The following is a 26,096-nucleotide window of genomic DNA, read 5'->3' as shown; positions in this document are numbered from 1 at the left end:
TTTTTTTTTTTAATTTTAAAAAACGTGCTAAAAGTTTTTTTTTTTTAGTTTTTTTTAAAAAACGTGCTAAAAGTGTGCTTTTAAACCCAAAAGAATTCAAGGATCCCATTTCTAAAGGCTTATTTACACGTTTATACTTTTATTTTTCGAACCCCCTGAACGAAAATCCTGGGTCCGCCACTGTTCTTGGTATACTCCTATTAAAATCTATAGTGTATATAAAACTTTTCGAATGAAGTTCACCTTTTTCCTCATTGTGTATGAAACTTCAGATGTTGTCCAAAAGAAAATTACATTATAATTAAAGTGTGAATTACAATAAATAGCAAAAGAAAATATATATAATTATTGTATTACACAAATCAAAAAAAGTTATTTAGATGATGGTATCGACAAAACTCTCAAAGCAGATAGCGTCCTGTTACAATTTACAATATGTTAGACGAAAAAAGAATAACTCTTCCCTAAATAAAGAATGAGAATTAGCCAAACTATTACTGCATATTATGTCTAAATGATGAAACCAACTTTACCATCTTGTAAAATAATTGGATGGATAGTTGTCATTTACCTTCGAGTAATTTGGTTGTCGTATGAAATTTAGTTTTTCAACTTCCTTTATCCATTTTAGAAATAGGAGTGGTATTTATACTATTTTATAGTACTTCAATTGGAGAAGTCTAAAGGTTAGACTAATTTTAAATGTCCTACATTCATTGTAAATGAATGTGGTGTGCATTGAATTTCATCTCTTAGAATTCTTCATGCTTCAAAAAAAACGTAAAAACATTTTGAGTAAAGTATGGGTCATTCTCATTCACATATCTTACTTAATTCCATCATCATTAAATAATTTAATGCACATTGAATACTTTTAAAACTGATTCCATCTATATATAATTAGCTATTAGAATATATATTTGGTTTTGTAAAAAAAGATAAATAGAAATAGTATTTTGAAGGGTAAAAAGGTATTTCAACTTTTCATTTTGATGTTCCCACTTTTAGTATAATATGATATGATATATATATTTTACAAAGTTTGATTAAATTTGAATTTGTATTCGAGTCAAAATTTAAGAAAGAAAGACAGGTTTTCAATATTTGTGTGGATTATAAATTATTCCATATGGGTAAAATGGACATTTAAAAGTTAAATTGAAGCACGAATTGTAAATGAATTCGTGAAAAATCAGGCTTCAAATCAACCTTCAAAGGCTCATTCTACGAGCTCAATTTACGGCCCGTAGATGATTTTATGGTCCGTAATAGGGTCCGTATGAATCAACACAAAAAATTAATTTTCAAAAATTGGTTTACGAGTCTAGTCTATGGGTCGTGAATAGAGTTTGCAATTGTCAGACTCAGAAAACTCTACTGGGATAATCGCTGGAAGGAGGCTTTTTGTAAATTTTTAAATCAAACACAGGATTAGATGGAAAGCAATAAACTAAACACTTGATAAAAAAAAATAATCCTTACATTACCAATCTCTGTGTTACTAATTCATATGTTACTAATCTCTACGCTATTAATCTTTGTACCAAACGTTCCCGAGCCCTAATAGAACAAAGAGGCTTTGCTACTAACATCATTTATTTATTCCTAAAATGAGTTTTCAAAGTTCTCCCTTTGTAAGTACATTAGAATCAAATTTTCTTAACAAGATTGAGCTCCCAATGTCATATGCATCAAGGCAAGGGCTCTTGTGAATCTCCCAACCTCAATAAATGAAGGAAAGCATCTGTACCTGTAACAAGGTTAGAGATTTCGTTAAGGGTGTTGAAAGTTTAACAAATATGTATACACGATATAGTTTCTTGTATACGCAAAATATAACTCTTCGATGAATGCAGATATGATCAATAGAGTGGTTATCATGCAAAACTAAACGACCACCACCCTTCACACTACGTGGCTACGCCACTGTTTATGTAACATCTTTTAAGTGCTAGATATTCCTTCATCAAAATTCAGGCTAAGTTACATATACACACAATACAATTATGCAGATGTACTCTTAACTGTTATGGCCTGTCATAACAACGATGCTATAATATCGAAAAATAAGTATCATACCATAGCCTTCCATCGAGAGAATCTGCAAATCCCCTCCAAAGTAACGAGCATATAAACGACTTATTGGAATTCCATAGCCATAACCAGCCATGGTGCATGCAGTAGCTGCACCAGTTGTTGTGAAGTCCTCGTCCAGCGGATTCTCAGCTGTACTGTAGAGATAAGTGAAAATTTTGGGAAGTCCACTTCTTGGTATTCCACCTCCTTCATCAGAAATCTGTATCAACGCGAGCATTCGTACTAAGTAATGTCAAAGAAAATAGCTAGACATTTTCGAATCATAGTAAGAATGGTAAATGAAAAGAGGTCATGCCTTAATGGTGACATCCTCTAAACCACCAGCAACTATTATACGAATAGGAGGGGCATCGTCATCAGAATCCATGAATCGTTCTTGTACAGCACGAGCAGAGTTCTTTACCAACTCAAAGACCATCATATGCAGATGAGATGGAACATAACTGCAGATAAAAAACATAAAACAAAGAAATAGGACCTGACAGAACTATCGTTTTGTATAACGAATGATGGTCATGATTTAAGTAGAAAGCATACGGGAATGTCAAATTAGGATCTCCGTAAATGTTAACTTCAGGTGCACTGCCATATTCACGTAAGCATATACTCCGGGCATCCTCACTGGCATCGCGTACAACCTCCAGAGGAGACATTTTTGTATGTATATATCCCACACAATTGGGAAGTGGATTAGGATCATGTAAGGCCACATGCTGCCCTGCAGTTAACAAAAATTTAGCTGTGAAGCCACATTTGTTAACGTTGAAACGAAACAACTTATACAAGATAAAGATCGATGCTAGAAGAATCAAGCCAGGAAAAGTATGGAGCTAACCGATAAGCATACGAATCCCAATCCTAGATAAGTAAAATCGATCAAGAAACTGGTGTACTTCTTTCAAATCCTTGTAATCGAATTGAGGCCGCTCTTTCTTGAGTTGTTTGACTCCCAAAGCCATCATAGGAACGACATTATTGTGCCTGACCTTAATCATCTTAACCATTTGTGTAAATTTCAAGTCATCATTTTTATCCTTTATTTCTGGATAGGATCGAAGGTCACGAAAAGAATCCAAATACCAATCACGAACCTAAAACAGAGAAAGCAACACAACATTATATACTTGTAATGTACAATATCAAACACCAAGGTGACAGAATTGCATCAACAAGTGTGGGAAATCGAATTTGTTGGAAATATGGAACGGATACATATGGTTCGTAGAGCCAACTCAACTTTGGGATGCATATTGATTGATCAAACACCAGGGTGGTCTATGCCAAAAGGATGAAAATCTAAGGAAAAACAACAGAATCACTAAGTAGGTGGAAACGAACGAACTATTAACAGAAGCAACAATAAGAACGTTCAAGTGTTGGTAACAGAAATAAACTCAATCTAGCAACACTGACTCAACGATCACTAACATGGGTGAAAACCATTGGAGATCAAGGTTCAAATCCCAACAACAAAGACGCGATCAAGTTGGCTTAAACAACACCCTCATTTCTACTTTGTTTAATCTACAATGAATCTTTCAACAACATAGATTATCTATATAAACAACATACAACTAATTTACAAGTAATTCATCATTTTTCACACATTTTAATTCGATGAAACCAACAATAACAACATACACAATGTAATTCCACGAGTAAACCAACCTGTAAAACAGCATTCTTTGAAGACAATCCATAAGGAAGATTTTCAAGCTCAATAACTCTACGAGCAATTCGAATAGGCAACTCTTTATGAACAAATTGAGCAGAAATCAATAAATTTTTCGAAGAACCTCCAAAATTCATCATATGTTTTAAACTAACACCAGTTTGTTTCATGCTACCCCATTCCTTCACCTCCTCTGCCAATTCCTTAACAAGGCTATCACTCAGCTTCTTCTTCGCCATCAAACAAAACTCAAAAAAAAAAAAAAAACACAATTTTGACAATGATAAAGTAAGAGATTTACTCTATAATCTCAAAACAAAATAACATATATCAAAAATCCAAAAAATGGGGTTCATATCTACTTCAAGAATCAAAAAGGGGTCTAGAAAAAAAGTGATTTTTGTCAATAAATGTGGATATTAATGGAAAATTTAATTGACTCATATGAAAAATTTGTTCTTTCATAGCATGGAAGAAGACAGTTACTATACTTAATGCAAAGCAATAGGATTAGAAAAGGTCAAATATACTTTCTTCAGCTTCATCTAAATATACCTCTTTTGTAATATTTTCAGTTACTCATCATTTACCTCTTTTGTTATATTTTCCGTGTAAGAATTAGTTACCTAAGATTTGTAATGTAAGAAGTAGTTACGTCAAGATTTGTAAGGTAAGAATTAGTTACGCAAGATTTATAATGTAAGAATTAGTTATGCAAGATTTGTAATGTAATAATTAGTTACGCAAGATTCGGTAAGATGTAGTAATTTATGTGATAGTTATTGTAGTAGTTATTTGAATAAACTTTAAATAATAGATGAATTGATTTATAGTTTATGTATGTTTATATTGTATTTGATGTGATGAATTCATAGTTACTAAATATTGTATTTGATGCGATAAATTCTGTCTATTACCCGCATATCAATTATTCATTTGTCATATTTTTATTATATGATGAATATAAGGAATGGAACCTTTTTTCCGTGATAGCTTTTGCTACTCAAAAGTCAAAATTGACATGTGATGTTTGAGAACTTTTCTAGGTTTGGATTTATCACCAATTTAATTCTAACACAAAATTTGTCAGCTTGTGATTGGTTAACCAACCAAGCAAATCAAGCAAACAGGTTTCAAGATAGCAAGTGAATATTGGAAGAAGGGTGGGATCTGAACAAAATAATCCGAGTGAATAAAAGCACAAAAACAGAAGGTGTAAAATACTTTAGCTGACAAAATCCATAGCTTCTTATAAGCTGCAAACATAATTCCATAATCTAAATTCATTACATCTTGTCACAAACAAGACATTAAAAGGAGAGTATAGGGGCACAAATGTGGGCAAAATCTAAGATAAAGTAATAACCAAACTAACACTTCTCTAATCACCACCAGCCTTCTGGTAAACATAGGTAAGGCCACATTTACCACAATAGTGCCTATCAAAATGGTTAGCCATGAAGGTTCCAGCGCCACACTCAGCGTTGGGGCACTCCTTACGGAGCCTCTGAACCTTGCCAGAATCATCAACCTTGTAAAACTGGAGGACAGCGAGCTTAACCTTCTTCTTCTTGTGCTTGATCTTCTTAGGCTTGGTGTAAGTTTTCTTCTTACGCTTCTTGGCACCACCACGTAGACGAAGGACAAGGTGGAGGGTAGACTCCTTCTGGATGTTGTAGTCAGCTAGTGTTCGTCCGTCCTCGAGCTGCTTACCGGCGAAAATCAATCGCTGTTGGTCTGGTGGAATGCCTTCCTTGTCTTGAATCTTAGCCTTAACATTGTCAATGGTGTCTGATGACTCTACCTCTAAGGTAATAGTCTTGCCCGTCAGGGTCTTAACAAAGATCTGCATTTTTCACCACTTGGTGCACCAGCTGCACAACTCAACAAAGAGCATATATTCAATATATTAATGACTACACAATTATAAACAAAGCGGGAGAATGTAGCATCCATTGGGAAACTTTTATGGCAATTGGCAACAAAGAAGGACATGTTATGGGTAAAATGGGTGCATGAGATATATATGAAAACATGTAGGAATATTTGGGATCATTGTCCACCTCAGGATAGTAGTTGGTACTGGAAAAAATTGATTGGTTTGAAAGAGAAAATGGTAAGTTGGTACAGAAGAGGCATATTTAGATTAACGACTAATGGTATCTACTCAGTGTCTAGTAGCTATATTGATATGTTGGGTCCTTTGACTAGACTTAGGGAAGAAGATCTAATATGGAGTTCTATTATGTTTACCTGACAAAGGGTGATCCTGTGGATAGCATACCAGAATAAGCTTCTTACAAAGGAGAGGATGATGAGGCTACAGTTTCCAGATGTAGGAGATATTGACTGTTGCTTGTGTGCACTGGCTACGCCAGAGAACCAGCAACACCTTTTTGGAGAGTGCAATTGGATCGGGGAGGTTCGGGGATCGTTGAGTAGATGGGCTGGCATTCCAATTCCAGCAAAAAATGTAGAGGATTGTATGTGATGGATCAAGAATAGACAATGGAGACAATTTCAAAAGGAACTAGCAGCTGCATTATATGGAGCCTTGATTTATTATGCATGGCAAGCAAGGAACTGGAGAGTGTACAGGGGTCTGAATGTAGACACAAGGTTTATAACGACAGATTCAAAAGGAAATCAGAGAAATGGTGAGCTTGTTCATAGGATCTCGAAAAGCAAGAAGGTGCCAAGTTTTGATACTGAGAATTAGTAATTAATATAGGTTTTGTTTGCTGTTTTGCTTATTTTGTTTTAGTAAGTGCGATGGAGGTCTAGATCGACACTGAATAATCTTCCTAGAAGGGGATTCAGATCACTAGATGCTCATAGAATGTAAAGACTGTTGAGGTGTTTTGGTTGTATGGTAATATTCACATTTTATTGCCCAAAAAAAAAAAAAAAAAAAAAAGCGGGAGTTGCTGTATAAATCCCTTGCACTCATTTCACACTATTCCGACCAAATCAAACAAAGCACAGATATTTTATCAATCAGCTAAGTCTCTATTCCAACAAAAAAAAAGTTTCCTTTGTCACCATTGTAACTATTCACTTCATTTTATCATAAAGCTGTAGAACTATTCAATTCTATTTGAGCCAAATCACTGACTACAACTACATACAATGCATAAATACGAATATTTCTTCAATCAAAAAACTAGGCCTCTATTGCAATGAAATTGGAGTTCCTCTATAACCACATTAGACGAAGGAACATATATAACTTGACGAAATCACAAGAAACCATGATATCGTGTGTATGAAAGGGAGTCAGCTATGAATAATATGTAACTATTCAATTATACCCGAGCCAAACTAACGACAACACCTCAATTACAAACAAAACTAACCATTTGCTCTATTTGGGTAATATCAAACAACAAACGGACATTCCATCAAGCAGTTAACTAGGGTTCTATTTCTGTAACAATTAAGGCATATCTGGGGGCAATTTAAACGAACATTTGTTTTAACTTGTAAAAATCAAAACAATGATATGGGGAAATATTTTGCTCAATTCGGGTCAAATCAAACAAAGAACAAATCTTTCATCGATCAATCAACTAGGCAAAATGAACAGATCTTTCATTGATCAGTCAACTAGGCATCTGTTTCAATGAAAAAGAATGCAGTCCCTCTATAACTATGTATGTCTAGTATAGCCTAGCCCAATTTAAAGGAGAAACGTATATTAACATGTAAAAATCACAAGAAACAATGATATGGGGAAAATGGGGTCTAGCTATATGAATACTCTTAAGCTATTCCTTATAAAAACCATTTTGCTCGATTCGGGTCAAATCAAACAAAGAACAAATCTTTCATCAATCAATCAACTGGGCATCTGTTTCAATCAAGCAAATTGCTGTTCACCTCTATCCTAACTCAAATTAACATGTACAAATCACTATAAATAATGATATGTGAGCAATGGGATTAGCTCTAACCATTTTGCTCAATTCGGGTCAAATCAAACAAAGAACAAATCTTTCATTAATCAATCAACTGGGCATCTATTTCAATCAACAAAATTGCAGCTCGGGTCTATTCTAGATCAAATTAACATGTAACAATTACTAAAATCACATCGAACAACGTATAATACATTTGTGTTTTACAATACAAAAGATCATTACATTGTAATTAAAAGAAATTGAAACTTACAAATTTGAAGGTGAAAAAGTGCCGCTACACTGAGAGTTGAAGGAAGAAAAATGGCGGTTAGGGTTTATGAAGAATTTATAGTTCCAATTTGGGCCCTAACTGGGCTTGCAAATAATAATCTGGGCTTGAACCGAAGACCCGTTCGTTTCAATGGGTTATCGAAATGGGATCTTTTGGTAAATTGGATCGAACGGTAGGCGTTTGAACATAAAAATTATGATATAGAAAAAAAGGTATTTGGAACTTGAGTTATGTTATTTAATTAAACGAGTGTTATTTAACATGTGATTGACGTGGCAAAAAAAAATATCAATGAGAGCACATGTCTGAAAACTATGGGCTCGCCGGCTCGTTTGGTTATCGAGATGGAATAAGTTATTTCATGAATTGAGTTATATTAAGATATTCTAGAAAACTTGTTGTCTTACCTTCTATATGTGGATAAGTAATTACACGTTATTTTATTATAATATGTATCTGAAACTAACTAATATTGATGAGTAATATTAATTCAAAACGGAAGTTATTATAGTATGTATAGTATTGTATAGCTCATGTCGATATAGATGAATGTTTTTAGTCTGGACTTAGGAGTGTTATAACTTATAGCAATACACTTGAGTTAGGGTATTTACACTTATTATATACGACTATACACATATTATACATAAAGAGTGTTTGGAATGGGAAAAAATAATGTGTCAAGAGAATTTATATGTAATCTAGTAAAACAGTATGAAATTTCATAAATATAACATTGTATAATATTATATATTGAGATACATAACGTAATATTTTATGTTGGAATATATATCTTTGAAACTTTCAAAATTTGTTCATAAATCGCATTCGTTGAATACGTTTTATTCCTTATTTTATCATCTCTGTTTTTGCTTGTTATTTTTTTCTTCCAGTGAATTGTATTTCACTTTTAGAGAATTATATTCCTTATTTCATTGTAAAATTCGATAGGAAAAGTGTTTGTTGAAGCAAAATTGTCAACTCAACTTTTGATTCTTGTGTTATTATTTTTAATTATTATTATATAGTTTTAATTCGATATTTGTTACTCGATTTGAGGTCTGGAATTTTATTTTTGGGGGCTAAAATATTCCTGATCTCTTAAAATGAATTTTGTATCTAAAGCTCAAACATGAGACTTCTGATTAAATAAAGAGCAATATATATATATATACTAAAATTGAATTCGTACTAAAGAACCACATTGAGAAAATTTGAACTCGCATCGAAAAGTCTTATGGATAAAACTTTCTCAGACTAACTCTCTCAAACTATTGGCAATCGAGCGTACATTGAACTATTTGTTATAAAGACTGAATGAGGTGAGAAGATAATAATAGATATTGAAAATATATATTGCTTCTTTTGTATAACTCATGTAGATATAAATGAATGTTTGTAGCTGGGAGTATTATAGCAATTTAAGACTTAAGTTAGGAGATTTTTTTAATTAGGGGTATAATAGTAACTTAAGATTTAGGTTGGGGAATTCATGATTTAAAAAAATAGATATAGGTATACACTTATTATATATGACTATACACATACATAAAGAGTATATTTAGAATGAAAGCAAAAAAATATAAAATATGTCAAGAGAATTTATATGTAACCTAGTAAAATAGTATGAATTTCCATAGATAATATTACATAATATTATGTATTAAAATACGTGACGTATCATTTTATGTTCAACTGTATCTTTGTAAATTTCAATTTTGTTCATAAATCGCATTCGTTGAATCCGTTTTATTCCTTAATCGCTTTGGTAGCATTTTCAGCTGATCAACAAATTATTTTTCGTCTTATACTTTTTTGCCTTAGAGATTTAATTCTGAATCTTGGTCGACCATTATTCGTATTCCATCAATTCACCTGTTGTTAGTAGGGCTGGGCATTCAGTATTTCGGTTCGGTTTTGGTTTTTTTTTCCGGCTTTTTCGGTTCTTGTACAACGTGTACCGAACACCGAACCGAAATAATTCGGTTCGATTCGGTTTTTATTATTTCGGTTCTGTTTTTTGTTATGGGCCTGCTTAGTGGGCTTTTTAAAATTTTGTAATTTTTTGTTTATTTTATTTATGTTTATTTCTTTTTGCTTATTTTACTCTGTTTTTCAAATTATTGTATGATTCAAAATAATAAATTGTCGTTAACATTGAAATTTAGCCTTGTTATAACATTGAAATTTACCGGTTGTTGTTGTGCTACGGCTGCCTGCTGGTCGATTGGCAGCTGCTGCATGCTGCTGGTCGCCGGAACGGTCGACACTGCTATAGTCTGTAGACGATTAGACGTGGGAAGTGGGAACGGTAATTTTTGCCTTTTGGAAAGTGGGTTTGTAAANTTTTTTTTAATGAAATGTTTTCTTGGTAAAGAAAGTTTTTAATTCCTTATGGTTTTAGTGTCTATGCGATGAATGAATGCTAAGAGGCTTGTATTAGACCTCTTCGAGGTCGAGTACGCCGGTTACGACTAGGGAGTGATCCCGGGTCGTGACAGTACGGGATAGAGTTACTATGAAAAGATAGGCGAAATGCTAAAATAGAACTATTAAACAATAAGTAAAGACAAAATAAGAAGAAAATATTAAGGTAACGACACGATCATACCAAATCGATCGTTATACAAAATGAATTTTTTCATCGTTACCTAATGATGAATTTAAATAATACGATACAATAAAATTTAAGTAACAATCAAAATAAATAATATACTGAAGCTAACAGAGTAACAGTACAACAGATAATAACCATCCAAATAAGGTATTGCATTTGGTTATTGGGATGGAATAAATAAGAATATTATATAGAAGGCATGATACATAAACATGATCCTTAACTTGGCGTCAGCTGACAACTATGATCTTTAACTTTGGGTGTGCACAAGTAGGCACTTAAACTTGTATAAAATTGAACAAATAGACACATTTGTCCTACATGACACCCTGCATGAAAATTGTGTCCTACGTGGCGTTCTACATGTATGATGTCATGTCTGACGCATGTGTCTACTTATTCAATTTTATACAAGTTAAGGGTCTACTTGTGCACACTCAAAGATGGAGGACATAGTTATCTGTTGAAGCCAAGTTATTCGTTATGTTTATGTATTATGCCTATATAGAATTAGTTATTTCATTTTTATATTAACACTATTCAAACTTAATTAATATCCAAAACTATAACTAATACATGATAATTGGAATTGCCTTTTAAGATAAAAGATTTATCAAAAATAACTTTTCTACTTCTTAGATAATTTTATATGCGTATAATCCTACCTTTCCTAAATTTTATTTTATGAAATTACGTTGAATATGCTATTATTGTTGAACTAGAATAATTTAGAACGAACAACAATTTTAAAAAGAAAATGGCCATTGAAAAATATTGCAATAATGGACTTGTTAACGGTAATGAAATATTGTTTCTTGAAAGCTATAGGTAGTAGTTATAATAATGTCAATTCATTTCTTAGTTTGACCCCACTTTGAATTGTTGAAATAACTATAATTTTGTATTGAAGACATTTTTTCCCAAAATTCAATTCTTATATGATCTAAGCAAATGAACAGATTATAGTTCATAATAAAATATCGAAATATCTTAAGACATTATATTAATAAATAATATATTTTTATATTTTTTTTATAAATAAATATTTATGATTATAAATGTTCAAACACATATAATTTTATAAAGATTCATTAATCAATTTCATGGTATATAAATTCCCTTCATGTCAAAGTATTGAGTTTTCTTTTTTCAAAATATAAACTTATAAATCAAGCTTCACATTTTAAAACAACTGAGATCATAATATGAAGATTCAAATTACGATCCCAAATTACATGTGATATCATTACTTTATGTCATATGTTTAAACAAAAGCTAAGTCCAACTGAAACTAATAATATAAGTGGTATACATTTTAGCGAGAAAGTCCCACATTGAGAATTTTTCAACTCACGTGAAAGTTTCATATTAGAGATAAAATGTAAAATATTTCTTAATTAAGACGACCTTATACCTAATATTCAAACTCAAAACTTAACAATTAAGATTTACTTACCACTCCATCTCAACTTTCGTCAATAAAAATAACATCATAAAACCGTAAAACTCACAAGCGGACCTGACTCATCAAACAGTAAAACTCACAAGCAAACCTGACTTTTGTCGATAGAAATAACATCATAGGACCGTAAAACTCACGAGCAGACCTGACTTTCGTCAATAGAAATAATATCATAAGACCGTAAAATTCACAAGTAGACCCGAACACCGCGATTATAAAACCAAAGTTATGTTAGCAAACTAATATGCAAGGGTGTCATGTGCACAACACCTTGACAAGAAAGAGAAAAGAGAAAAAAAACAGAAAAAAGTGACCATTGGCAGCCTGTATTTCCATCATTATTTTTGCTTAATACCAGACACACAAATTAAAATTAGTTCTCTTTTCCCCTTTTTCCTCTTCAAGAACCCTAAAAACCATCCCAAATCCAATTTTCCCCTCTTTGGGTTTTGTTCCTTGTCAAAAAAAACCCCATAAAATCTCAATCTTTCCATCTTTAGAACCCTCAGTTTTCAATTTCAGTTTTTTTGGTGTAAAATGGGATGAATTCTGTGAAATTTTGAGTTTTGGGGAGTTGGGTGTTTGTAATTTGATTTGCCGGTGAAGAATTTGTTTGGGTTCTAACCGGCGGTGAAGGAAAAAGAAGAGAAAAAAGGGGATAACGATTGCTCAAAAAATGGCGAATTTGGACTTACAAATGAACTCACAAATGGAACAGATCCATGGAGAGATTCGGGATAATTTCCGAGCTCTAGCGTAATTTTCTCGTCTTTATTGTCACAATTTAATGAATAATTGCAGTTTTTTTGGGCTCTTTTTGATGTGCATTGTTTATGTTTAGATGTGTAAATTGAAATGATAGGGCCTCGAATGAATCGGGAAGGGTATTGAGCATTTGTACAGCCAATTTCATTAAGTTTGGGATTGAGTCGTAGTTGTTATAAGTGTTGTTTGTTGTACTAGATATAAAAATGGAATCTTTTGAGTTTTTTGAGGCTTGTAGTGTAGTATGGAGTAGTTAATTGAGATATTATTGGATATAATGAAATATGATTGGCTTTCCTTTGTGGGATAAGCTTTGAGTTTAATGTTTTTATTCGTATGATTCAACGATGAAATGAAAGTAGCCTCACTCTTGTATGCGGAATAGCTACTCCGAAAAAACATGGATGACTGGAATTTTGTATTATTTTTCTATTTTGGTCTTCACTGACGTGCATGTTCAAAAGCATAGAACTTGGCTAAAGGAAGATGGTGGTGGTACGTGAACAGTTAGACCAAAATAATATTCTAATTATGACAGAATTTATATTGCTGACCCGTCTAATTTGGGATTGAGGTTTAGTGCATCAATTGATTTGAAGTTGCGGGTGGAATTATGCCTACGTGCATGTGTGAAAGCGCAGAGCTTGGATAAAGCAAGAGTGTTGCATAAATTGATAATGAGACTACACATAGTCTAATCACGATATAGAGGATTTTGTGTAGCTTATCCCGACTAGTTTCACTGAGAGTTAGTTAATTGATTGATTTGAAGTTGGATGAGGTGGGGGTTTCAGTTAGAAATTTAAGTTAGTTTGTGGCGGAGCTCTGGGTAGATGTCTTGTAAGATTTCATGAATTTCAATCATGGATTCATTATCCTCCGTGTCATTATTTTTGTTGGTTAGCCAATCTGCTAAGTTGTTATAGTAGCTTAAACTCTTTTTTGTGACCAATGACTATCGAGTTACTGCTCTTGCTGTCGGAGCCCCTTTTACCATTTTAGCTAGTCAAATAAGCTTATGCATTCAGAATATAAGGACCTAAGTTAATTGACTATGCTCTTTGATGGCTATTGCTAAATGAACCATCTTAATGGATAAACTGGTCCGTTTACTAAGTGCTGTACTTTGGAACAATAACACACTATAGATTATTGTGATATCCCAAATTTAACGCTTTCATATGTCATCCATTTTGTCCATAAGTATTATTTTCTTCTCTGTCCATTATAGTGCTTGTCGTAGCTATGGTTAAAGTAGTAAAATATTGAAGGTTGATATGATAAATGGTAAAATATTGAAAGATTTATATGACTATGAATACATGCCTAATTGAAACTTTCTAGATCATTATATAATGCACTAAACAATGTACATTTTCCCCCCAACACTAGCTCATGTACAAACTAGTTTATCAACCCCAGAGCGGAAAGCGCCTTCTTCTTATTAATAAAAAGGATGTACTTTTTCTTAATGACGGTGGTGTTTGGGCCAACTTGCGCTCACCTCATCTATTCGACCGAGTACTTGCTAGCTCCTACCATCATAGGTAGTGGGTAACTTTGCCCACCAAGGCTTAGGCAAGTGCGATCACCTAGTGTTTTTTTGCCTCCATCGAGATTTGAATTTTAGATCTCATTGGATCTCCTCCCACCTCATTGACCACTAAATCATACTTTTTGGTTGTGGATGTACTTGGAAACAATACATTTTTTTAAAATGTAACAACTTTTATATCCTTAAATGCACAAAAGGCTGTGTGAGCCATATTCACGGAGATATAAGATTACCAAAAGTATTCTTCCTTACGGGCACTCTAGTACTTGTAATAGGGACTCAGTGTCATCTATATGCTCTTGTTTTCACCAAAAATGAAACAACATGATACAATTTAATTTTATATTCTGGATTGAGTTTCACTTATCTTTAAAACATCGTGAGTTCCTCTCTGTCCATATAGTCCTCCATATACAGGCCGGTATTATGACCTATCTTCTTTTCTGTTCTGTTATTCTTCCACTTTTATGCCAGCTTTACAAAAAATCCAGTGTTCTTCTTGGCATTGTCCAACTCAAACCTATCATAGCTGGAAAAATGTCCTGTAGTTGTGCAGTCACTTTGCAATGTATAAAAACAAATTGCTATTTGTTTCTGCATCTTTACTTGAAACAAATACATTAGTTTAATGGATCGAGAAAGGTTGGAATTAGATCTGCAAAGATATATTAGTTAACTCGTTTGTTTTAGCCATGGTACCGACCTGTTCTAGCTTGACATTAAGGCATAGCAGTAGTAGTTGTCGTTCATTATCTATATCAAAACTTCTTTTCTGTGATTCTGTCTCTATACTTTGAAGTGCTTTGTGGTGCTCTTCTCTTCCGTATAACATTTCGGTTCCTTAACAAGCATGCATGTGCATGTCCTTAATCATTTCTTTTCATGAAATGTACACTAATTTGCACATCTTTTTCTGTGTTTCCTCAGAAATGGATTTCAAAAGCTGGATAAGATCAAAGATTCCAATAGACAGAGTAAACAGTTGGAAGAACTTACTGGAAAGATGAGAGAGTGTAAAAGGTAACATTTTTTATTTTATTTTATCTTTTACCTAATTTCATACTTGTATAGCTGGAAATACACACCTTTTACCGGTGAAATGTTTGGTCCTTCCATTTTTTTCTTTTGAAAATTTACATTTGATCCTTCAAAATCTATATCAGGAAGTCCAGCTATTAGCATACTGGATTTATGTCTCAGCCGAATAAAATTCCTCAATACCTACCAAAATAAATTATAGTATTATTTATCTTGATCAAAAGTAATTATAGTATTTATTTGGTCTTGAATTTAAACTGCTGTTTTCAACTTCTTATTTCTATTTAATATTGTTATTAGACTTAGAGTGTTTACTCTCTCATCAGAAATAATGCTGGTTCGTGAATTATCTCTTGGGTAGTGAATAATTAGTTTCCATGTTAGGGTGATTGTTAATACTTTTACTTTCCCATTCTTCTTTTAGGTTAGTTAAAGAGTTTGATCGTGAGATTAAAGATGAGGAGAGTAAAAGTCCTCCCGAGGTCAACAAACAACTCAATGATGAGAAGCAATCAATGGTAAGTTGGATCTCTTATTAAGAAAAGGAGTTTATTGGGGATCTCAATTGAGCTTGAAGTGGTAAGCAGTGCATGTACTCCAATGATGGTTATCTTAGTTTATTCTGTGAACCTGTGCTAACTTTTCATCCATTTCCCTTCCTGTGCACTGCATGATGACACTGCCGTTGTAAATATAAGCGTCCATTACCTTTGCAAGAGAAAGAATTTTTCGTTTTGATTTAGTTAATGTTGTTACTTTTGGCAGTGATGTTTTGTGTAACTTAACTTTCAATAATAGGGCTACTCGATGAGAAATGAGTTTCTAATTGGCATTGCAATTTGCAGCTTTGGTGCCACTCTCATTTCCTTCTTGTTTTCCATGTTTTGCTTTACCATTAAGCTTTCTGTGATCCATATAACACAGAGACAACGTATCCTATACATATACTTCAAAACCATCATGTTATTGTCTTTTGGTGTGTGCCTTTTTTTATCAATTGCAAACTTCACTATTCCACTTTGGATATACATAAAGAGGCTGTTGCAAAGCGATCAAGATATGTGGGTGGCTAATATGAATTTTGGGCACTGCCTTTGCGAGACTACACATTTGTTTGGTCGATTCACTATACTAATAGTACACATACCAGTTCTGTGGGACACTGCTCTAATTTTTTTTAATTTTGCAGATCAAAGAGCTAAACTCATATGTGGCCTTGAGAAAAACGTGAGTTCTCAACAAATTTATTCTTTTTTCCACTCTGGTTTCTGCTCCCAGGAAATTTTCTTCTCTTTTGTCTCAACTTGCATGCTGTTTCACATGTTGTGTAGAATGTTTGGAAGTTGGATATGTTAATGAACTTTTACATTTGCATGACTTTGTTTGCGAATTATATAATGTGTATACACAAGCGCCGACTCAAGGCTGCAATCCCTTATACGTCAATAGGCCCTTTCTACTCAATAAAGTCACTCCTTCCACAAAAAATGAATGACATGGCTCGTCCACGAAGATAAAACCGTCAAATTTTGGGATTTGTTTCTGACATCAATTGGATTGACTTCTGGAGAAGAAAATTTCTTTCATTGGGAAACTATACAAAAGTACTATGAATCCACATTTTAAAGAAGTATTTAGAAAGTTAAAGAGAAATATGGCTAATGAAATCTAAATTAGTCTCAAGAAAAGAGTTCCTAAAACCTGATGTTGCTCCTTCATTATCTAGTTTGTTCAGGTTCTCTGATAAATAAACGTTTGGTTTTTGTTACCTCATTCTTTCAATTGGCTGGGATGCAGGTATATGAGCAGTCTTGGCAATAAGAGGGTTGAGCTATTTGATATGGGAGCAGGTGGAAGTGAACCAACAGCGGAGGAAAACGTTCAGATGGCATCAGGTTGGAACAATAACCTATTATTCTTAGATTTTCAGATGGAAACATTTATTTTCCAATTATTCTAGGGAGCATATTTGTAAGGTTCTGAGTTCTGACTTTGTTTTCCCAGCTTCTCTTTTCCAATTATTCTTGGACTTGCAGATGGAAGCATTTCTTTGAAGTTATTTTTGTTAGATTTCCCAGTGTAGATCTTAATATGCATGACTTTATGTTATACTAGTGACCCTAAAAAACACATATTTGGGCACTCTTGAATGTGTAATCCACCTGCTGTTCATTCAACTGCATTTGTTCCTTAAATCCATGACTTAAAAGAACAAAGGGCCGAGGGTATAAACTCATTGCGCCTGTTGATTCATGATTACTGAGGATTCCAATTTCACGTTCCTTAGTTGTAGAGAAGAATCTGAACTGAGAATGCATCTAAGCAACTTGTGGACTCGCTATACTGGTCTTCTCATTCATTTTAATCTTCTTGCAGAAATGTCAAATCAGGAGCTCATCAGTGCTGGAAATAAGACAATGGATGAAACTGATCAAGCCATTGAACGCTCCAAACAGGTTCAGTAGTTCATTTTAACGTTGTTTCAGCATATCTACCATCCGTATCTTAAGCTTATTTCTACTCTGTAGGTTGTTCACCAAACAATTGAAGTGGGAACACAAACTGCTACTACCTTGAAAGGCCAAGTGAGTATCATTGCAATTATTCATTTCCTTCGATTTGTTTTGTCTTAGAATAACCATCTAATTTTTTGTAGTCTCTTTGTTATGTAGACTGATCAAATGGGTCGTGTTGTCAATGAGCTTGACACAATTCACTTCTCCATTAAAAAAGCATCCCAGCTTGTCAAGGAAATTGGACGGCAGGTATGTTCTAAAATCCCCATATTTATGAAGTGTTTTGTGTTCTTTCATTTTTTTTGATTAATTAATCTAGCTCCCAACTTTTTCAGGTTGCCACGGATAAATGCATCATGCTTTTCCTCTTCCTCATTGTCTGTGGTGTAGTTGCCATAATTGTTGTGAAGGTAGTTTCTCATACCATGGATTTTTTTTTTATTTTTTTTTTATAGATATAGCCAAAGGTACAGCGGAAGGGGACATAGACCTGACCTCCACAAATACAAAACTAAGATAGAGCTAACTTCCTAGTTGTTAGACATCTACACTAAGAGATCCATCATGTATCACAAAAAGTGATAAACTACATGATGGAGCTTCTCCTTTGACGATTGAATCACTATACAGTTAAGGAGCATCTAAGGAGAGTGGCAAAAACAATTGATCAGAAAGATGAAGTGGAGAGGTAAAGTTCTTCACAAAAACTTTCTTCTCAGAGGTAATGAAGAACTGCTTCATTGTGATTAGGGATTCCACATAGCCTGGAGAGGCTCCCAATGACATAAACCACAGAAGAAATGTTATCCATATCCATTAGAATAGCTATTATTACGATGAGGAAGGATCAATGTTCTGGTCCTTTTATGTCTGAAAGCTGGAGTCCCTACAAAGTCTTGATGAATTTGACCTCTGATGTTTGTCGGGATTGCACCAATGGAGTCAAAAACTCTCAGTTGTTGGATGCCATGGCTATACTTGGACAGTGAATCAGCAGGACGATTGGCTTCTCTGTAGATGTGGGAGACTCTAAAGTTACTGCATTGTTGGCATAAAGATCTGATGACCTTCAGCATCATTATGAGATTCCAAGGAGCTTTAGAGGAGTATTTGATCCAAGTGCCCAATAAGTTGGAGTCAGTCTCCAGATGAATATTAGTGTGACCATTATCCAGACACCATTTAATGCCCAATCATACCATGGATTAGTTGAAGTAAATAAACATATCATATAATTATGGGGGACTCCCACANTGATTAATTAATCTAGCTCCCAACTTTTTCAGGTTGCCACGGATAAATGCATCATGCTTTTCCTCTTCCTCATTGTCTGTGGTGTAGTTGCCATAATTGTTGTGAAGGTAGTTTCTCATACCATGGATTAGTTTAAGTAAATAAACATATCATATAATCATGGGGGACTCCCACAGTTTTGAAGCGGAACGTTCAACTTTATATCTATATATACAAATATGTTACCTTCTCAACAAAATAATAAACATATCATAGATATCCTTGCTGCGTTTTTCAACTCAAGAGCATATGTTGATGCATAAAAGAGCTCGTATCTACTACGCAAGTGTTACTTGTAGGTGGTGATATCTTCAAGCTCTTAGTACTCTTAGCCACTTTCTGCCTAAAACTCTGCAATCTTTTAAGCGTTTGCTTGACTACATGTAGATACTGTGTTTTACAGCCGAATTTCTCTGTTCTTGTGTTTTCAGATTGTGAATCCTCACAACAAGGATATAAGGGATATCCCCGGACTGGCACCTCCAGCACCTGCAAGGAGATTGCTATATCTAAGGCCCGGACAAGATTTCATGTAAATCTTTAAGGACGGATCCATCCAATTTTCTATATGGTACCACTGTAAAGAAGTATCAGAGGAATGCTATTCGTGGAGAGCTGCACGTTTACTGTGATCTTCTCCCTGTCTAAGTTGTGCATACCGTATTTGCTCTGTTGTGCATTTCTTTTTCCTTTCCATTCCATTCCATTTTCTATTATGTAAATCTTACACAATATTTGTCTTGTATTCGCCTTTTTTTGCATTTTATGGTGCATTGGATTCATTCTGTAACCTCTTGGAGTGTTAGAAGAGTTGCAAGCAGACAAAGAGAACACCAATATACTACTCATATGCTATTTCTTTTCTCTTCATGTATGTATGTATGTATGCCCAACAATGGTGTTTTGATGTCGAATTAGACAACTATGTGAACGAGTTACGATTATTTACTTATCTTTGAAATGTTAAATCCTTCTTCTGGAGCCAATGGTGGCCTTACCCTTTGAAACTGCTATAACACAAGAACTTAGAGAAATATCCATGGTGCTAACTGTCTCTGAGGACAGTTCTGAAGAATGATCATACTGTAACTGTAGTGATAACTAAAATATGAAGATAATGCAGGGATTGTGATGCAAAAATTGGGTTTGCACTTTCCCTTCTAGTGCCAGCAAAATAAACCCATATTTTGGTAACCCGCCCAATTCGTCCAACCCGCTCATATTTTAATGGGTTGGGTGAGTGACTTTTTACATGGGTAAAATATGGGTTGATACCCATATTCAACCCACAAAAATAAGGATTAGTCAAATGGGTTAAACTTTTAACTTCTGTTCACTCAAAATTCATGATATCACCAAAAATATTGTAATTCTCTTCTTTTTTATGTTTTCTATAAAACTAATTATTTTTCCCTATAATTGAAAATGTGAAGTTTTTGGCCCTCCAAAAATATATTTTTTAAATGTACATTTCTTTTGTTAATTATAATTATATTTTTTTATTTGTTTAATTTTATATTGGATAATAAATAATAGTGTAAAATAAGCAAATCATGTACTAGTATTGACATTGTTTAAAGTGCATTAAGCATGTTTTTGTTATAAAATGCAAATATTCATTTATTTTGAAATTAAAATATGTTCCCTTGTTATTATATAAATTTATTTTATAATGAAAAGTTATAGGATTTTTTTTACTTCTATGATATAATAAAACAAAATGAAGCATTTTCAACATTTTTCATCTAAAAAAAGACTAAAATATTTTCTCCATGTTGAATTCTTAAGTAGAGTACTATTTACTCATGAAAATATGGGTAAACTAGTACTTTACCCAACCCATTTGTTACCCAATCTATTTTTACCCATATCAAATACGGGTGGGTTGAATTATTACCCATTTTCAACCCGCTCAAATTTGACCCAACCCACCCATTTGCCATCACTACCCCTTTAATAACTTGAAACTACAGATAAGACCCTCTGAGCATGACGCTTGGGGCACGGATGGATTCAGAATTTAAAGTATGTGGATTTATAGAATTGTCACTCTCGTTATTCTTTAATGACAATAACAAACTTAATGAGTGTTTTATTTTTCATAATGGCGGTATTTGAATGTGCTTACATGCACTTTGACTAGTTTATCGAGTACTTTCTACTTGCACAAACATCGGTTAACTTCTCGGATTTAAGTTTGGATGAGTAGAATTATCTTGTACTCATAATGGTGGTATTTGAATGTGCTTACATGCACTTCGACTATTTTATCGGGTTCTTGTTACTTTTCACTTGCACAAACATCGATTAACTTCTCAGATTTAAGTTTGGATGAGTAGAATTATCTGGTACTCATTTTGATGGAAGATAACACATAAAATGGAGTAGTTAAAGTATGTTGACTCGGATACCAATGTTATTTTTTATATATATAAACGAAAAAAACTATTAAAAGGAACATCACATACTAGTTCTATAGCTATTGTCCCAAACAAGAAAGATTTAACATATTTGATCAATCTTGATTTGGTCGAAGTACGATGAGATGCTTTTAATCATTTCATTTTTTTTCTTTATACTATATGGTTTTTGACTTTTCATTTTCATATAATCATATGATCATGTTACGTTTATTATACTCCTATGCTAGCTTTTGCTTTCAAAATTTAAAATATTTGGAGGGATTACTCGAAAATTGTTGCTAAAATTTATTTAGTTAGACTATCAAAGATCGCGATATAGGATGGATAGGATCTCTTATCTTGAAAGTAGCAATTGAGCACATGATTGGTTGTTTAATTATGTTTATGTGGTTGAATTTGGTCTAATCCTAATGAAAAAGGACAAAATAAAATTAATAATGTTAATACTATAAAATTAATAATGCTAATGGTATGTTATCAAATATGGTTAATTGATAGCTAAGTTATTGGGTTGAATTTGGTCTAATCCTAATGAAAAAGGACAAAATAAAATTAATAATGTTAATACTATAAAATTAATAAAGCTAATGGTATGTTATCAAATATGGTTAATTGATAGCTAAGTTATTGGGTCCCTTGTCTTTTCATTAGTCAACAAAACCCATCTCATAATGAAGAATATTACATAATATATAAGTGATGAATATAAAACATAATCAGTAGGTGTATGTAGAATATTAAAATATTTATAAATATATTAAGAGGTATATTCATCGCGGTTATATAAAATTAGATAAGATTTTAAAAAAACTGTCACAATCGATAGAAGATGCAAATAACATACATAGATGATAAAATTGGAAAAAATCGCTTGTGAAAATTCAGTCATGTTTGAAGTCGATCTCCAAATTAAACTCCAAATACATCAGTTTGTTGGGGTAACTTATAATGGTTAAAAGTGATAAAATCGACTTAAAATTACATTAGTTTTTGTTGTAAACCTATTAAGAACCATCATGAAAGAAACAAATGTATATAATCAATCAAATTAACAAGGGTTTAGTTTCATGTTAGTATATTTACGTTAGGTTCGATATTTTTAAAAATGTTTTAGTCTTATCAAAAATTTTATATCAGTATAAAATATAGTAAAAAATTTCTAGTGTACGTTATAAACACTTGCTTTGAAGAATATTGAACAAACATAAAATTATTAAATAAAACGATACAACTATATATAAGTATTTTTGTTCGTATGACTAATTTCAACTTGTTTGCGACTGAAATACAATTATTAATTATTGACACATAATATTAGACTAGTTAGTGTTCAAATTTTGCGGCTACTTTTTCCTGCCTGGTCGAAAATGAAATAGACACCAAATAACACATTTAAGACTATAGTCTTATATTCAAGAAAATTCTCAATTCTACACACTGTAGAAATTGTACATCTTTGAAAAACAGAATGTAGTTTGGAACATGGGCGTCAATAAGAAGGTGCGAGAGGTTAACTTCAGGAGTCAAAAAAGATAGAGGTATATTCGAGAAATAATTGGGGTTGGAGATGTAGGGATTTGGGGTTGGGTAATTAGATAAGACATGTCATAAGTCCATAACTTTAGTTTACTACGAACATAACCCTATATAGGAAGGTTTGGAGCGAGATCGAGAATAGAGATAGTAAGTAATTGAGGGCGACACACTATGTGTGAGAAGACGTCAGGGGTTATTATTTAGTAGTCATGTTATCACTTATTCTTTATTGCGTATTACTACATGTTACTTAATTTACTTTGTATGTTGCTGTTTTGTTATCATATTAATCTTGTAAATTTATTTCACAATTTTTTTTTTCGAGTCACGAATCTATCGAAAACAACCCTTTATTCTATAAAAATAAATATAAAATATGTATATATCCGACTCTTTCTAGATCTGCTCATGAAATTACACTAAATATGATGTTATTCATGTTGTACCTAATATCATAAATAAGTTGTAAGTTTGGTGACAAGCAAGAAATCGTTGAAACTGTTCACAAATTTTAAATTCGTCCTTATTAATCTTATAAAATATACATAAATATTATTATTAATAATAATTGCAACCTTCATAGAAATGTACATTGGTGACCCACAACACGAATGGTACATTATATTTTTATGACTCCCACCTACCAAATCAATACCTAAAAAGCTTATCTTCACAACAAACCATTAATATATAGAGATCTCCAATATATATGATATTGTTAAGACATATCCAGTAGCAGTGAAGGAATTAGAATTTTCATTAAAAATATAAAATAAGTGAAATCAATTAAAATTCAACATCTACTATATATATCAAAAAATAATTTTAATCATATATAAATAATATTATATTCTTTTTTAGTGAAAGTGATCCGAATAAATCATCTGAATCCTATCTGACTTCGCCCAGAGAGTGGGTTATGGGGACAGTCATCACCTTCCATAGGACATAATCAGATTTTATGTGTACAATACATTAGTAACAACCACTACAGTATTCATTTGTGACCATGAGATTTTCTTGTGATAGTAATTGCGAATAATTTGTTAAATTTCTTGAAGTGTTATTCGTTGTCTATTCATGCGCGCGTATTTTTCTTAACTTATTATTGACATAAATCTAATCTGACCACTTTCTTATCTTTCGTTTTCAGTGTCAGTGTTGGTCACTACAACAAAAATAACTTTAAGTGGCAATAAATAGACACATTAATAAAGAATGCTAAAGTCTTGACCAACATTAGTTAAATGTCATTACATTCAGCGTCGCTAAAGGCTTTATGGACATATACAAAGAGTGCTAATTGTCGTTAAAAATGCATATTTAGGGGCTATTGAGCTATTATCATTAATTAATTTTCGCTAAAGATCTTTGATGTAGTGAGTGTTAGTTCAAGATAATACTTTCGCCATTGAATAGACAATTATTTCTACAACAAATATAAATAAACACGATATGAGAATTTGTTAATTAATTTTTATCATAATTTTATAATTTATAAATTGACAAATACTTTAGTTTTAAATAATAGTCATAAAATAGATTGGTATTGCCACCGTCAAAATATTAAATTTGGTCGACATATAATATTTTTTCTAAAAAGACATTCAACAACCGTCCAAGTCTTATTTAATTTTTCTTTTTTGACTTGCTAACCCCACATTTAAACAATCAAAATAATTAATAAATGCAAATATGGAAATTCACAATTTTCATGATTTTTTTAAGAAATCAAAGAGATTGACAGTTGAGAAGGCCTGGGTGTGTCCATTGTTTATAGTACTACCTACTTATAAGGACATTAACTATAAGGGGCAGTTTGGTCGGAAAATAAGTTATTTTGAGATTTATTATTAGTCTTTAATGAGGAATTTCTAGTAAGGGCGAGTCATTAGATTGTGTTGATTATATCCTAATCTTTTGTACATCACTCGCTCCTATCGATTGAATGTTCAGATGAAATGTTTGGATTGCGGTGATGTTGTCAGTTCGTTGTTTGCATATGGGATAAAAATTACATACAATTCGAGAATAATTTATTCAACGATTTTATTCCAACGAATATAAGATAAATTCATTCTAAAATTAGCTATCCATTATGAATCTTTTCAAATTTAACAACTTATTAAATGCTAAACTATTAGTAATTATCTATATATTATATTAAATTATGTGATTACTCTATATTTATGGGTGATATTATTCTACAACTACTCTAGATATGACATATATTATAATTATATAATTCTTATATAAAGGGAAGAAACACATATTTCAATTAGTTGAAGATTAAATGAACTTAAGTTTAATATTATAAAGACCAAAGTCATAATTCACCACTATTTTGAGGGATCAAAAGTGTAATTATAATATTATTATTATTATCATTATTATACTAATGTGTCTCAATAAATTTCATTCAAATTGCATCATTGCCTGTCCCTTTCCACTCTTCATTACATCTAATTTTAATTATTAATACCCACTAACCCTCTTTTCTTTTCTTAATAATATTTGTAACTACATCAACTTTATTTTATGTTTGACTCACTAGCCAATTATTCATTATACTCTCTCCCCGTCCCAATTTAAGTATCTTAGTTTAATCTGATATAAAATTTTAAAAATAAAATTAATAAAATTAAATTTAAATCTTATGATCTTAAACCTGTCATTTTGTATGTAAAATTAGATAAACCATAAAAGAAAATATGAGACTTAGATTGGAAAGATATGATTTATAACAACATAAATTATTTAATTTTTTTGTTTTAGACCATAAATTTCGAAAGTAACGATGTCACGTAAATTGAGACGGAGAACCATTATAATACTACTAATATATACTCCCTCCGTCCCTTTTTAGTTGTCCACTTTAGAAATGACACACAGNTTCATTATACTCTCTCCCCGTCCCAATTTAAGTATCTT

At 32.5% G+C, this 26,096-nt stretch overlaps 3 protein-coding genes across 4 annotated transcripts; 1 reads left to right on the top strand and 2 right to left on the bottom strand.

Annotated features, from left to right (window-relative positions):
* Positions 1–1,485: 1,485 nt before the first annotated feature.
* Positions 1,486–4,301, bottom strand: LOC125862263 (pyruvate dehydrogenase (acetyl-transferring) kinase, mitochondrial-like). Its single transcript, XM_049542297.1, has 6 exons — positions 3,766–4,301; positions 2,933–3,188; positions 2,635–2,815; positions 2,393–2,540; positions 2,080–2,296; positions 1,486–1,750 (listed from the first exon to the last, which is right to left on the bottom strand). Exons 1-6 carry the CDS (start codon positions 4,006–4,008, stop codon positions 1,692–1,694), a joined length of 1,104 nt encoding a protein of 367 aa, XP_049398254.1. The 5' UTR covers positions 4,009–4,301; the 3' UTR covers positions 1,486–1,691.
* A 692-nt stretch (positions 4,302–4,993) lies between these two features.
* Positions 4,994–8,055, bottom strand: LOC125862009 (ubiquitin-40S ribosomal protein S27a-like). Its single transcript, XM_049541975.1, has 2 exons — positions 7,940–8,055; positions 4,994–5,643 (listed from the first exon to the last, which is right to left on the bottom strand). The coding sequence occupies exon 2, from the start codon at positions 5,619–5,621 to the stop codon at positions 5,151–5,153; it is 471 nt and encodes a 156-aa protein (XP_049397932.1). The 5' UTR covers positions 5,622–5,643; positions 7,940–8,055; the 3' UTR covers positions 4,994–5,150.
* Positions 8,056–12,302: 4,247 nt separating this feature from the next.
* On the top strand, positions 12,303–20,076 carry LOC125862087 (novel plant SNARE 13-like). Of its 2 annotated transcripts, none has more exons than XM_049542080.1 (10): positions 12,303–12,795; positions 15,287–15,379; positions 15,822–15,915; positions 16,587–16,624; positions 17,195–17,292; positions 17,774–17,853; positions 17,926–17,982; positions 18,070–18,162; positions 18,249–18,323; positions 19,638–20,076. In XM_049542080.1, the coding sequence occupies exons 1-10, from the start codon at positions 12,716–12,718 to the stop codon at positions 19,740–19,742; spliced, it is 813 nt and encodes a 270-aa protein (XP_049398037.1). In that variant the 5' UTR covers positions 12,303–12,715; the 3' UTR covers positions 19,743–20,076. The 2 variants fall into 2 exon arrangements, with proteins under 2 accessions (XP_049398037.1, XP_049398036.1); XM_049542079.1 differs by lacking the exon at positions 18,249–18,323 and adding an exon at positions 19,200–19,274 and having other exon boundaries at positions 12,329–12,795.
* The last annotated feature ends 6,020 nt before the right edge of the window (positions 20,077–26,096 follow it).

The sequence above is a fragment of the Solanum stenotomum genome, chromosome 4, assembly GCF_019186545.1.
Source record: "Solanum stenotomum isolate F172 chromosome 4, ASM1918654v1, whole genome shotgun sequence".
In the NCBI taxonomy this organism is placed as follows: domain Eukaryota; kingdom Viridiplantae; phylum Streptophyta; class Magnoliopsida; order Solanales; family Solanaceae; genus Solanum; species Solanum stenotomum.
This window is presented reverse-complemented; position numbering and strand designations above follow the sequence as displayed.